Source organism: Megalops cyprinoides, chromosome 14 (genome assembly GCF_013368585.1).
Source record: "Megalops cyprinoides isolate fMegCyp1 chromosome 14, fMegCyp1.pri, whole genome shotgun sequence".
Lineage (NCBI taxonomy): Eukaryota > Metazoa > Chordata > Actinopteri > Elopiformes > Megalopidae > Megalops > Megalops cyprinoides.
The window spans coordinates 11,022,408-11,037,791 of NC_050596.1; the positions used below are offsets into that span (position 1 = coordinate 11,022,408).

Here is a 15,384-nt window from a genome sequence, read left to right on the forward strand (position 1 = left end):
CTGTAAGGGTATCTGTTAAGAAACTGTAAGAAATCTCGGCCCTGGAATTAAGTCTGCTCAACATCACGCTCAGTCGCCGTCTGAGATTCACTCCGTATCCCTACATTAAGCCTCGGGTTCGAAGTGAGGAGCACTGAACGGAATTTAATAAAAGTTTTCTGAAAACACTAGGAAAGAGGTAAGACATTTTCACATTTTCGCACCTTATTTCTTAAGTAATTGGCGTTTGATGGACCGGTGTCCAGTAGCCTACTAATCTTTGCTATCATACGCCAATGTCAGAATTTTAAACAAAGTTTTAAGAAATGTCGACGTGTTGTAATCGGTTGCTGTTTATGGAGTGTAAATGTAAGTAGAAATGTGTATCCTATTTCAGTTTTGATCCTACCTCATGCAAACAACGCGTTTGACAACAGCAATCACATCACCTCTTTGTGTAGGGATGATGGGAGACAGCTTACTTTTATTTTTTCTTATAGATTTCAACTTGACGTACTCTCTCTTTATTAGTGAATTTAAGAATAGATCTACATTGAGGACTTCTTGGAATATTGTGAGAGAATGTTATGGAGTCTGCTGTTTGTGATTAATTTGTTGGCACATTTTCTTTAGACGTTGTCATATTGTAATTGGCTTTTTACTACAGATGCGTTTATTTTATCGGCATGATAAACGTTTTCATTGTCAAATGCAGAGGAATGTGATCAATCTGGTCTTATTCCTTATTATACTGACATTTTTTAAATACCAATAGGTTACGTTCGCTGATTTTTTTAACGCATTTTGCACAATGTCTAAACAAAATGAACTCCACGGGTGTTGTGTTACTAAACTGCGGAGAGAAGCCGGAACGTGTCTTGGTTTTTATTTTAGTTTTTACACGAGACAATTATTTTAATTTTTACAAGAAACATTTTTTACTTATGATTTTAATTAATTTTGCTGTGAGCCTTACTGAAAATGACGTGTTCCTCGTGTCTATATGTTATAGTATTTCTAGGTGTGGTATGTAATATTTTTAAATGATAATCATGATAATCATGATATTGTCTGAAATATTTTGTTAAATATTTTCAAGGAGGTCATGTTTTGATTTTTTTTTTTTTTTTTTTTTTTAAAAAACCTTTATCAACCAGCCAACTCAAAACTCTGACCTTGAAGTAAAGTTAACATTCGGGTCGAAATTACTTCAAGGAAATCATTAAGCCAATTTGGGAAACGCCGGTATCACCTCCGGGGGAAAGACAGAAACAAATTATAGCCATTCGCTCCATCTAGCGGGCAGAACGGCAAGTCAATTCAGAATGCTAAGCGTTCACGAGTTTCCAGATCGGAGCAATGAAAATGTTTTTATTTGTTTATTCATGTCAGCGTTTACTGTACACTTTTAATAATTCATTCTTACATTTAAATTTTTTTATTTAGAACTTTTTTCCACATGTAGCCTATGATGTCGTTTTAGCCTAGCTATCAGGCTAGGTTTTTCAGGGGTTCAGGGCTGTGCCGAAGCATGTATGTCACCTCCGAATGAGGTTTGAGAGAGGGGCAAAGTTCTGATGGGCGACTGCCGTTCACTAGAGGCATTGTAGAGGCACTGTTCTCTGGGTGCATTGTTCTGATAGCTTTAATTAAGGAGTATAAATGGAAGAATTTGAAATAATAGGAATCTGTGCAGGTTTACAGGCGGTAGCAGATGATGAGTGTACCCTTAGTTTACCAAAATAAAATAGGTAGTTCTTTTTTATTTGACTAAATCTGTAATAGTCTTATTGCTGTGCACTGCACTTGCACATGAAATCATTTTAGTTATGGTGGGAATTGGTCTTAAGTTAAATCTGATTTCCCAAAATCATTCATAGAAGGTAACCCCAATTTTTTCATAATAATAGTAATAATTTAATATGCTGCATGAAAGGGTACTACAATGCTACAGTTTTGGAGCCTCTTAATTGGGAGGCTCTAATGTTTTTAATAAACAACTATTAAAACAGACTCAGATAACAGAGTATTTCTGTGTAAATGTAAATTCTCTGTCTCCCCTACGGTTTACTATTATATCTAGAGGAGCAGAGGTAGATGCTACTTGGATTTAGAGTGTGAATTTTGTACTAAACCCAACCTCCCTTTCCCTCCTTTTTCTCTCTCCCTCTCACTTTCTTTCCCTGCCCCCCCTCCCCTCTCTCACCTTATCCCCTCCTTTTTCTCTGTCTGCTCCTCTCATTTTCTTCCTCTTCTGTTTCTTTACCTCTCCATCTCCCTGTCGCTCCACCCCCCTCCTCCCCTCTTCCCTCGCAGGTGCTGTGAGCTGCGTGTCTGAGGATGAGCTGGGGGGCGCTATACGCTCAGCTGGGCGGGGTGAACAAGCACTCCACCAGCCTGGGCAAGATCTGGCTCTCCGTCCTCTTCATCTTCCGCATCATGATCCTGGTGCTGGCGGCGGAGAGCGTGTGGGGCGACGAGCAGTCCGACTTCACCTGCAACACGCAGCAGCCCGGCTGCAAGAACGTCTGCTACGACCACTTCTTCCCCGTCTCGCACATCCGCCTGTGGTGCCTGCAGCTGATCTTCGTCTCCACGCCGGCGCTGCTGGTGGCCATGCACGTGGCCTACCGCAAGCGCGAGGCCAAGAGGACCATCATCCGCACCCAGGGCGACAAGGCGCAGGGCGACCTGGAGAGCCTGAAGAATAAGCGGCTGGCCATCATCGGCCCGCTGTGGTGGACCTACACCTCCAGCCTCTTCTTCCGGCTCATCTTCGAGGCCGGCTTCATGTACGCCTTCTACTTCGTCTACAACGGCTTCCAGATGCCCCGGCTGGTCAAGTGCGAGCAGTGGCCCTGCCCCAACGTCGTGGACTGCTTCATCTCCCGGCCCACCGAGAAGACCGTCTTCACCATCTTCATGGTGGCCTCCTCAGCCATCTGCATGGTGCTCAACGTGGCCGAGCTGCTGTACCTGATCGTCAAGGCGCTGATCCGGTGCTCGCAGCGCAAGAAGAGGGAGGCCCTCCGCCACCCGGACCATGTGATCAGGGACAAGGCCCTCCTGGAGAACGAAAGGAACAAGATGCTGCAGTGCTCCTCCGAATGCTCCAGCGCCAGGGCTGTGTGAACACAAACTGCTCCGCACCTGCCTTTCCCTGTTGGGCATGCGAAAAACGAGAATGACCCCACTCTCCCTCCATAAAAAAACTCTCCAGGAGGGCCAGTTCCACAGTGACATCTAGTGGTTTACTTTAACAGCAACACTTGTACACACACACACACACACACACACACACAGACACACACACACAAGTGTTGGTTTTTCAGTGTAAGTGCAGCAATATCATTGGCCTTGTTGTGTGGCTACAAAGAGGTAACATGTTGTACAAATGAGTTATAGCAGTTTGCAGCCCTGTCAGTGCTGTGATCTGCATCAGTGGCACAGTGTTTGAGCTCACCTACAGTATTGCCAACTGCTACAGAGCGCAAATACATCAGACATGGCAGCCCTGGCTAGCAACACAGTTAACACATAATGCTTTCCCAACATTTGAAATACACTCTGTAACATCAGTGCATCATTGTAAGAATGCAACATGCTGTCTGTAGAGGTGCTAGACTTTGCCTTTGCACAAGAAGAATGTGAGTTTTTAACCTTCACATCTTTAATCAATACATTTTGCAAGGTCTGTATCAGCTGGGACCTCCCCTGGTGACACAGCCGTGCTATTGGTTAGTTTATTTTCCCACCCTCGTTTTAGGCATCACTGCCGTCTGCTGTAACTGTGGGAGGGTTTGAGTCATAGAGAGGCCACTGTACCAACTGAGCACTAAATCATGACCCACGTCTACACTTAAGGTACCACTTCTACACTAAGCCCTGTGAGCTCAGCGGCCCTTATCCATACGGCACACAGTGTTCACAGTGTGACACACTGATGCATGGGCGACTGTGCAATACTACGGCAACACTGCAAGAAAGAACCATGAAAGACTGTGACCGCTGCTGGATTTAATAACTCAGTTGCTGCTGTTGGAGCCTTGAGTGAGGTGATAGGTGTGGATCGCTCCAGTAAAGCATTGTAAAACGTTATAAATGAAGGACATGGAAAATCTAAGACAGTCCTGCGTAAGGGCATCTGCCGGGAAGGTGAATAATGAAAATAAACCTTCTGACTAGAGAAGATGGCAGGTCCACTTCTGTGAGAAATGACCTTGTCATTGTGGTTTTCATTAGTGCAGAAAAAAAGAGGAATGCAGTGCCCACCATGGTGAGGAGAAATCAGAATAAAATGGTTTTAGTGAGTGACGTGGGATGCATTTCGAACGCGCAGGGCTTCCGCGAGCAGAGGCTGAAACGCGTTATGACTCATATACGAGTCTGCACAGGTACTGAAGGCGTTTTGTTCTGGCCTTTTCGCGTCAGTCTTGCGCTGCGGTGTTATTTGTTTACGCCTTGCTGTCCAGCCCCGGTACCATTTTATTTCGGTGTAATAGTGTTCTTTATTCCCGTGTCACAATCCACACACTTTGGGGGAAATTTGGATCATTTAAACATGACACTGCCGTGTTAGAACATTTTTATACCCTATTATTACCCTTTATGTACATATTATGTACACCTTAAGGACTTAGCCTAAATGAAGAATATGATATCGAGTAATTTCTATAAATGTGTTCGTGCAAGTTATAAATAAAAGGGAAAATAATTGCACTACGTAATTCACAGCTGTTTGTATGAGTAAATTTTACCAGTTTTATTTATCACTTGATCAGACATTTATAGCGATACTCTTGACACCATTAACACTGACATGTTGTATTGAACAGTATATATTGTAGGCCTACCATGTATTAAAATGCTTTCGTTTTCTGTTGAAGATTCATAAGTCATAAAACCTCCTAAATTGACTATAAAAATTAATTTAGACGTGATAAAATACGAATGTTTTTTTTCAACATTTATTGTGTACTAAAAACTGAAAGTCGCAGGCAGCACATTCGCGAGCATGTATAGTTGTTCACGTCCGATGCTGTCGAAACCGGCGAGAAGCTTAAAGCTGGTCTTTAAGAAAGGTATCCTTCTACTTCTTACTGGGACCCGTACAAAAAAAAGATGTCATTACTGATCGTGCATACACAGCCATATTCCTTTAAGGAAGTTGCCGATCAGCTTGCATCCTGAACCTGATTTTAGATATTGAATTTCTCTAGCTGTGTGCCATTGATTTTGCGGTAAGGCGTGGGAGTCGTATATGCGGATCTTCCCCCATGGCCCGTTCGAAAAGTGGGACGTGAATCACAGCGTCACTCCTAACTCCTATCTGCGACAGCCTGAGAGCGCTACCTGTCGACAGGTGAGAGCGGTTTGACCGATAGAGAGACAGCGCGTACTTGGCACCTTCGTAGCTCTTGTCTATATCGAGGTCTCTCCGCTCTGGATTCTCTCATTCATCAGCTGGCTCCACGGCGCACGTCAGGGTACTGTTTCTCTTTTTTTTTTCAAAGGTTGTTTTATTTCGAGAAAACGATGAAGGGTTTTCTATCATTTTTTTTTTCCGTAACCAAACGGAAAGTGTACTTTTTTGTTATTTACATGCCAATTGCATTTTTCGAATCCGTTGAGTCATGTGAGCTACATATAGACGTATCTGGCGCTGCAAATTTTACAATAACTGCAGTTTCATGTCTTTATACAGTAGCCTATGACCATGGCGAGTGAAAGTTTGCAATTATTTCAGTGTATTTAATACTTTTGTTTCCTTAAAATGTGTGATTTGCGTAATCTTTTAATGTGCAGAAATGCACACATTCTGATTTCAACGCGCACAGATGCTTTTTGATATTTTGTTAATAAAATAATAATTTTTAACATTTTGTTTGTTTGAGTTCTTTTATTTATCACGTTTTGAATGTGCAAAGCCAGCCGGAGCATAATGTTCTGTTGCGGTGCCTATAATGTTCAAGAGAACGTGGTGCGTTAAGGCAAAGTGGGAAAAGCTTGCGCACGATATGAATGCGATTTGTGTCTCCACTGACGGCCGAAGTGGGGCGGTACTTGTCTAGGTTTGAAGGAGCGCTCTTCAGGTCTCTTTGAACTGTTTTGCAACTCCAGCAGAGATGACTTTTCATGTTGTTTGACTAATTACATATTGTGGTTGCGAGTTGCTTCGTGATTGTGAAGTCGAATCTTTAATTGCATTTAACTAGAAACTAGAGGATGTGATTTGTAACCAGTAAAACTCGAACATAAAAAGGTTCGCCTTTTTAAAATAATTGTTTGCATTTGATCACGCATAACTACTCCCGCCCCTTTCACAAACAAAAGGTGTGCAAATGACGCAACAGCTACATGCTTGAAAATACTTTAAAAAGATGACGATTCTCAAACAGGGGCAATATTATTGTCCCCCCAGTATAGAGTCTGTCCAGATTTGTAGCTCGGGTGATGAGTTTTTGGAAGTTGACAGGGGCGTGGCGAGCGCGCGTGCAGGGTGATGACTCTCGGGATTCAGTCATGCATGGTCACACAATGTGACAGTCGCGATGGCTGGGAACGGGAGGCAGCTGCGCTTCGCGGAACCCCATCCTCAAGTTCAATTCGCCTCGAAAAACTAGCTTTTTGCGCAAGACTGGCCTCGAATCCACGCGTGAAGAAGGCTGCGCTTGAATAAGTTGGCTGGCTGGCTGCTTTCAGAGGAGTTCGGTAAGCTGGCACAGCCGGGGGGGACAGGGGAGGGTGGCTGCTACCTAGGACGCCCTGTATCATATCCAGCGCTCTCAAAATATGGCTTCGCTTGGGGCCGGATATAACTTTCAGTAACAAAGTTTGGCATCCCCAGGCCAAGGTATGATGGAGGCTTGATGCATGTGAGCGTCTTGGTTGGCACAACTCGTCCAGGACAGCGTGAGTGTGATGTCGCTGTTTTCATAAAGTATACTGTTTATTTCGTGACTGTTTTTAAAGATTTGTTTTTAAATGGTTTGAGTAAGTCACTCCTTCGTAATAATGAACAGGTTCAACAATAACTACAACACAATGGCAGTGATGCTCCAATGGAGAGTGGCACGCTGGACAAAGGGGCTCTGGCACCTTCCGCATTGTCTGGCTGTCAGACGGCTTGTCACTGCATCAAAACTTCATACAGTCCATCTCAACATCTAGAGTGCACCTGTTTGTGATCATTAAAACTTACCGAAAGAGGTTAATTTTAAAGTAAATTTTGCCTTCGTGACAATACGTGGTAGACGTCTATTCAAAAGGTTTAACAAGCGGATTAAAACACACACCCACAAAAGCACATTAATTGTTTTTGTACGAAAACTACACCCAATATTTGTGCATTTTTACAGGAGTAGTAACAACAATAACAACCGAAGCAATACATCAGTTTAAATTGCTGCATTAAGTGTTGACTTTCCAGATATCGTTCGATAAATACCTTAATTCGTTAAAAATCTGGTTAAGTGTGTCGCTTTAGACTATTCATTGATTACATTCGTCTGTCAGTGAGCATCAGTCGATCCGGCGAAATATTTCCCTGGATCAGCATTTCAAATTCTGATGAGACCAGCACGCGCCCTGGGTGGGGCCCTTGTGGGGCCCTCCTGCCCTCATTAACATATTTCTGGGCAAAAATATGTTTTTTTTGTAAAAACGCCCTTGAACTTTTTGTTAATGGTTGTGTTTGTATTTATGTATTCATCAATGCATTAATTTCATTTTTTTTTCTCTAAGTAGACTTTGCATTTCAAGATTTAACTGTTTAGTAATAAACCAGTGAATTTAGCGTGCGAATTCAATTGGACACACACGTACAAAAACAAAGGTGCCTGTCAAACCTTTGTAAAGAATGTCAACTTTATGAAACGAGCGTGATAAGCAAAACATAAACAAATTATGTTACAAAATACGACCGATTTAATAATCCATATTCATAAATTAACAATTTACATTGGATTATATATGATTTGCCCCCAATTAAGTGAGAGCAGTATTACTTCTTGAAATTGTATGCCCCTTCTGTCTAGCGCTGACAAAATCAAATAAAAATACACCCAGAGTAGGTAACACTCTCACTGCGATACTAGAAATATTAATAAGAATAAGCAATATGAATAAGATTGTGGATATACTGTCGTTGTGATAATATGCGTCGTGAAAATACCAACAACACAGGGAGTATTAGTAAAAATGTGTGAGATTTGTCAAGTATTTCTTAATCATTGAATTTATTGACGTTATAAACAGCTGGAGTAGATGGCCACAATATATGATCTGGGATTTCGCCAGGTGCAGTTTGAGGCAGGAAAAGCGCGCGTTCATGCCGTCAACATGAGCAGCAAAGCTCCTGGGAGAGCCCTCGTAAAAATATTTGCAAAAAATTCCAACCGAAAGAGGGAATATTTCAGAGCTTTTTGTGCGTTTTATGTACTAAACCAAATTGCATGATGTACTCCATTTTTGTCTTATCACTAAACAGTATTTATTTATATTGTATGTTTGTCTTTCTTCTCCCATTTGCTACTTTGATTAATTGCCAAAATCTTTTTGTTTCCAGGTACTATACAAATATTTTTGAGCCCTAGTCGATGGATTTATTACCCACAATACAAGAACATTTTAGTAAGTTCACCCTATTTGCTTTCTGGTTTTCCTTCGGATGGAGGGATTGACGTCGGTTTGTGCCGGCTTGCTCGCGCTTGCTCCCGCTGCCTGCTTAACTTGCCGCAAGGAGACCGATCCCTGCAGAAAACTAGCAAATATGCTGTAACATTAATGGTCATAGTTCAGAGTAATATTATAATAACCGTTAACCGTTTGTGTACCCTTTTACAGACACTAACCTAACTAGTTGCTGCATGTGAATATAACGCTTCAAGCATTTATAGAACAAAAACAGAAGAATACATTCCTTTCCTTTACCCGCTTAACATTAATATCGACTCACGGAGACAAATTGAATCAGAGCTTTTAAAGGGTCAAAGTACTGTAATCAGTGTTTTGCTGCTACACAGTTCTGTTAGAAAGTATTCCCATGTTGGTTAAATATCTCAGATACTATGGGGATATTTCTTCAGCGAAACATTTCAAATCTTGGAAAACTGAAAGATCTGTTACAGATGAAATGGCTTAACTATCATACTGACAGCTACTAAGACACAATGTAAGGTTTTTTCAGATTTGTAAATACATATTTTTATCATTTTTACTGTTTGCCATGTTGAGCTATGCATCACATTAAGTGCTGAAGCATATGCTCAGGCCATTGTATAGAATTGCAGCACATTTAGCAAGAATGTTCTTTCACTTGTCTCTACCAGTTAAAATGGTGTTTGAAACATCACTGATGTGTGTGTGTGTGTGTGTGTGTGTGTGTGTGTGTGTGTGTGTGTGTGTGTGTGTTTGTGTGTTCAAGCTATTTAAATGAGACAAGTTTGCAATCTACAGTTAGTTGTTTACAAAAGTGTTTATTGTATTTCAGAGGAAAAAGCAAAAACTGGGTCATCTGTGTAAAAAACAGAAATAATCTTTTAGGTGTACCAGATATATTCACTAACCTCACAAATATCTACAGTGCATTAAAATGTTTCACTTTATGTAAAAAAGTGTTTGTGTTTACCGATTTATGTTTTAATTTAAAAAATGATTAGTACAAAACTATGGTTGCATGTTAAAATTGCATTAACTTTCAAGCATGTTGTATTTAATTAAAAAAAAATCTGTCTGTGCTGTTTGCATTTATAACTTTGCTCTTTGAAAATTTGCATGCCTAATTTTTAGGTTGTTCTGGTGTTAGATTATTTTACAATATTTGCTCTTTGCTACAGAAATTGTATTGTATTAAGAGTTTGTATTAAGAATATCAGCAGATACATTCAACCAAATAATTTAGTACCATTGGTATTAATGTTAACCCAGAACTTTTGGTCCTTGATTTTCATGGCTATGCTTCAGGCTGCAAGGATATGTTTCTTTCTCATCTGCAAATACAGTGCTATCACTGCCTCCACAAATCAGCATGCACGTACAATGTACTGAGCGAAAACTCAGTCCGGTATGCCTTTCATTACAAATCGAAGATATAACCTAAATTTTCTTTTTAAGTTCCTAAATTAAATTATGGTAGGGTAAAATTTTCTCAGACAGCTACTGCAAACCTCAGGTCCAACTCAACAATTTCTTCTTCAGCTGACGCTGTAATCGGTTTAAATTTTCTCAACGGCCAATGAGCTGCCGGGAGCCCCCTCACCAGTGCAGCGTGATGCTGACTGGAAGCCCTGGATAGATTCCTATGTTCCCGGACCTGAGATCCCCTCTCCCCGCTCCCTGTCCACAGCTTTGAGCCGTATTCTGTGGAGCTCAGCACATACCTTCTGCACAATGGAGCCTGTGGGAGAGATACAGGGGTGGGGTTTGGGGGTGTGGGGGTGTGGGGGGTGCAACAGGGATGGAGAGGGGGAGAGACCTGTAGGTGATTTGGCAGTAGGAATGTACGTTTGCCAGGCGAGTAAAGCAAACTGACTGGAAGATGGGAAGAGGGGGAGAGTGGGAGGAATGTGAGAGGGAGTTGGGGAGGGAAAGAGACAGAGAGAGGGTAAGAGAGAAAGTGTTCACGCAGCATACCGCTCATACGTCATGTTCCTAGCCCACAGTGTTGGGGCCGGATGGGGCCTCCCGCAGCAGCAGACCAAGAGTGTACTATGCTTCATTCAACCTCATGGAGAACTGTGAATGGTTGAATCAGTCTGTCTGTATTTAAAAGTGCTGTGTGAAATTCTCCCATTGATGTTTAAGTACCCACAGACTTGTCCTGGCAAATTACTTAATAGATGAAATAACTTTATTTCTTGCAGAGACAGTAATGTGACAGTAATGTGATGAACTGCACCACAATAACAGTTGATCACTTTAGGAAGACAATAAGACACTCCATGAAACCTGAGAGAGGGGCATTTCTGCCCCCTCCCATGAGTATTTTCAGGAGACCAGACTGCTTCACTTTAACTAGATTTCAGTCATTTGGTCATAGCATGTCCTCTGTGATCTCTCCATTTACATCATTTTATTTAAAAGTATAAAGAGCAGACCACTGAACAAAAAGAGCAAAAATGTGTAGGGCAGTGATGCTTTGTGTTTGAGGTGACAATTTTTGTGAAGATTTCTGGCACTTATTTTGTCCTGGTTCTTTTTCTTTCTACCATTTGCCTCCCAGTTTCCACCTCCTCATTTTCCTTCCTTCCCACCTGACCGCCCCTCCTTCCTTTCGCCGTATTCACTAGGGCCTGTACTTTCTCCCTAGGCTAGAAATCGTAAAGGATGGGTGACTGGAGCTTTCTGGGACGGCTGTTGGAGAATGCGCAGGAGCACTCGACGGTGATCGGCAAGGTGTGGCTGACGGTGCTCTTCATCTTCAGGATCCTGGTGCTGGGGGCGGCGGCAGAGGAGGTGTGGGGCGACGAGCAGTCCGACTTCACCTGCAACACGCAGCAGCCCGGTTGCGAGAACGTCTGCTACGACGAGGCCTTCCCCATCTCGCACATCCGCTTCTGGGTGCTGCAGATCATCTTCGTGTCCACGCCCACCCTCATCTACCTGGGCCACGTGCTGCACATCGTCCGCATGGAGGAGAAGCGCAAGGAGCGGGAGGAGGAGCTGCGCAAGTCCAGCCGGCTGCAGGAGGAGAAGGAGCTGCCCTTCAAGAACGGCGGCGCCGAGGGCGGTGACGCCGGCGGAGGGGGGGGCAGAGGCGGGGGCGGCGGCGGCGGCGGCGGCAAAAAGGAGAAGCCGCCCATCAGAGACGAGCACGGCAAAATCCGCATCCGGGGCGCCCTGCTGCGCACCTATGTGTTCAACATCATTTTTAAGACCCTGTTTGAGGTCGGGTTCATTTTAGGTCAGTATTTCCTCTATGGCTTCCAGCTGCGGCCCCTGTACAAGTGCGCGCGGTGGCCCTGCCCCAACACCGTGGACTGCTTCATCTCCCGGCCCACGGAAAAGACCATCTTCATCATATTTATGCTTGCGGTGGCTTGCGTGTCTCTTTTGCTGAATTTGTTGGAGATCTATCACCTGGGATGGAAGAAAGTGAAGCAGGGAATGACGAACAAGTTCACCCCCGAGAGCGAGTCGCCGGGCCGCGCCGACGGCGAGCCCGAGCCCATCGCCCCCACCCCGAGAACTGCCCCCCCCACCCTCAGCTACCCGCCGACCTACACGGACGTGACCGTGGGGGGTGTGTACCCCCTGCCGGCGGCCCCCGCCGCCGAGTTCAAGACGGAGCCTCTCCAGGAGGACCCGCCGGAGAAGCCCTCCATCTTCTACAGCAACAACAACCACCGGCTGGCCGCCGAGCAGAACTGGGCCAACCGGGCCGCCGAGCAGCAGACTCGGGAGAGGAAGCCCGACTCCGCCTCCCTCTCCCTCTCCCCCTCCCCCTCCCTCACCCACGCCTCCTCCCCGGCCCCCAGCAGCAGCGTCCACGACGAGCCGCGGCAGCGGCGGCCCGGAGACCCCGCCGCGCCCACTGCCAGCTCCAGCAGCGGCAGCTGGAGCGGAGAGAAGGCCCCGCCCGAGGAGGACCACATCACCACCTTGGTGGAGATGCACGAGGCCCCCGCGGCCGTCATGGACGCCCGCCGTCTGAGCCGGGCCAGTAAGACCAGTAGCAGCAGAGCCAGACCCAACGACCTGGCGGTCTAGTCCCTCACACCCCCCTCCGCCGCCTCCCATTTTTATATATACATACATATATATATAAAAAAAGTAAGAAACCATGAATAAAAACCAGCAATGATGTGAGGCAGGGCACTGGAACTGGGATGCTCTCAATATAAATCTGTAAACAGCAACATGTACTGCAGTGCAATCGGTGAGTTGTAGCGTATCCTGGACAGGTTTGTTGTGACATGGTGTTTTCAGACATTGATGTGGACAGACCGGGGGAGGGGGGAGAGAGTGATGCAAAGCAGACAGATCGAGAGAGGCTAGGGAGATCGTCGTCAGCGGTGACTGGCTGGGACTTCAGCACTATTTCCAGTTTTAGTTTTTTTTTTCACGTGAGGAGATTCTGGAGAGATGCACTTATGTTTCTTTTTTTTTTTGTTGCTTCTTGTGATGAACGTTACAGCTTCAGTTTTTTTTTTTTTTTTTTCGGACTGGTAAGCCGTAGGTGATGAACCTCCTTGGTGTTTGGTGTTAAGCCGGTGTTTGTCGGCATCACGGTAGTTTCAGTGAATCCAGTGTAGCCTCTATAAGACCTCCAGCACGAAGAATGGGAGAACGAATATGAACATAACATTGAGCCGACATTTCTAAAACGTTTGACAGGAGGTGCCGCTGAGACAGGACTTCGCAGTGCACTGGAGCAGCAGGACGTTCTGATGAATGCTTGCGTGGTGCTCCTGTTGCATGGCCAGAGTTCAGACTTCACTGAGCTGTGATTGGGTGTGAGTCAGGCGTCAGACTCTCTGTTGGTACTGTAGCTGCTGTTGTTTGTCTTAGTCTCTTTCTCTCTATTTTTTTTTTCTTTGGAAAAGCACTCATGCTGTCATTGCAGTTTCATCAGGGTAAATTGTTTCAGTCTTGAAGAAAGGTCTTGTCTTATGTGATTTGTAATAATGGCTTGTAAAAAGTAATATAAATATATATATAAAGATAGATAGATATTATTTTCATAAAATGGCCCCAAAGGATGCTAGTGTTTGCAGTGTATTAGAGAAATATATGTCCCACTTGTAACAAAATTCAGCAACATGGAAAGATTAGTGGCTAGAGTATAGGCATAGCTGTAGGCTAGGTGGTAAAGTTTCATGATTTTAGGCAATAGAATTTTTTGTTTGTTATTGAAATATTTCAGTGAAATAATTTGGAATGTACATTTTACTTGTTTTTTTATTCCTGCCAAATAATACAGATCATGGCTCATTATATGCAGTCATCTACCTATCTACACTGCGTCGTGATTACAGTCCTTGTGTTGTTTTTTTTTTTCTTTACATTCAGGAAATAGTTTAGATACCAGTGTATGGAAGGACCTCTTTTGCTCCTTTTACCTCTTTCATGTTTTGCCAAATGCAGGTGAAATCTGTCAATGTGAAACTACAACTCACTGATTCACCAACAGGTCTGCAAGTACGCTTCACTGTCTTGGTTTTACCCACGGTCAGCCGATTGCTGACCCTCTCACAGAACTGTGAACTAATCGCTCAGCATGGCACAGAGTGACCGCTTAATCAATCGGTCTGCTTCCAGGAAAGAAAGAATGGATAATTCATATTGATAAAATGTCGACAAAAAAGTGGTGATAGTGAAACGTTTGAAAGTGATATTAATTGGGTTTTGGTGTTTAGGATTAGGAAGAAATATGGGAAAGTAGTTATTTAAATGGAAAAGGAGAGTTGAAGACAAGGAGAGTTCGCACACACACACACACACACACACACATACAGACACACGCATGCTGTCCTATCTCTGTGACCTTGCCCTGACCAGGAAGTGAAAAACTGCTGGGAAATTGTGGGTGGAAACCAAGAATTGAGTGTGCTTTTGCAATGCCCTGCTGTTTATCATTTTTATATGCAGAAATTTCAGGTCCTATTTTCTGCCACTAGACTACGCACCTCCTCAAACCTCAAGGTGCTGCGATCCCAGCCCCTGCTGCAAAGTTTCGTTTTTTCGAGGAGAAAAAATGAAATCAATTTAACCAAAGAGAGGAGAGCAGAGAGGTGAAAGTATGTTTTTTGCTGATCTTTTAAAATGCAGACTCAGCTATAAGGTGTTGAAAGAGAGGGTGATGTGAGATTATGAAGCTGTAGAGAAGTGAGTGAATGAACACCGAACAGCAGACTATGGATGATGGATGGGGTCTCCTTTGACTCCTGATTACTGCCACATCCTTCGCCTGCCAAATCAACTGTGCCTTCAGGAATTTGTTCATCACAGCAGCAGTGAGAAAACTATGATGGACCACTGACATCATCTGAAACTGTGGTACCCCCTTCCCCGCTTCCCCCCCCATGGAAAACATAAGCAAAACTGTTAGCTTCCTATTTAAATTCACCTATTTTCATACTTTCAAACTTTACTTTCAAAACTTCCAATACTTTATTCATTGACCAGATATTCCTTATCCTCTTTATTTTCAGTCAATAACAGAACTGTACAGTTTGACTGGAAGGATTGGGAGTTTTTTTTAAATAAGGACTGTTTATTGCCATCTGAAACACAGTATCACCTTAATCGCATACCTACTGTGGAAAATGATCCATGAAAGGAAAAGAACACACTTAAAATCTCTTATTGGTTTAATTATGAAAAGTGATATTTTTAAAGGTATTGGAGGATATTACAAGAAGAAATATGCTTACATGTAGTCAGTAAAAAAAAAAATGACTGGTT

General features: G+C 43.6%; 2 protein-coding genes across 2 annotated transcripts; both read left to right on the forward strand.

Annotated features, from left to right (window-relative positions):
• On the forward strand, positions 1-4,822 carry LOC118789474 (gap junction beta-2 protein-like). The gene is made up of 2 exons (XM_036545912.1): positions 1-178; positions 2,296-4,822. Exon 2 carries the CDS (start codon positions 2,320-2,322, stop codon positions 3,109-3,111), a length of 792 nt encoding a protein of 263 aa, XP_036401805.1. The 5' UTR covers positions 1-178; positions 2,296-2,319; the 3' UTR covers positions 3,112-4,822.
• Positions 4,823-11,304: 6,482 nt separating this feature from the next.
• LOC118788816 (gap junction alpha-3 protein-like) lies at positions 11,305-12,687 on the forward strand. Its single transcript, XM_036544923.1, has one exon. The coding sequence runs from the start codon at positions 11,305-11,307 to the stop codon at positions 12,685-12,687; it is 1,383 nt and encodes a 460-aa protein (XP_036400816.1).
• The last annotated feature ends 2,697 nt before the right edge of the window (positions 12,688-15,384 follow it).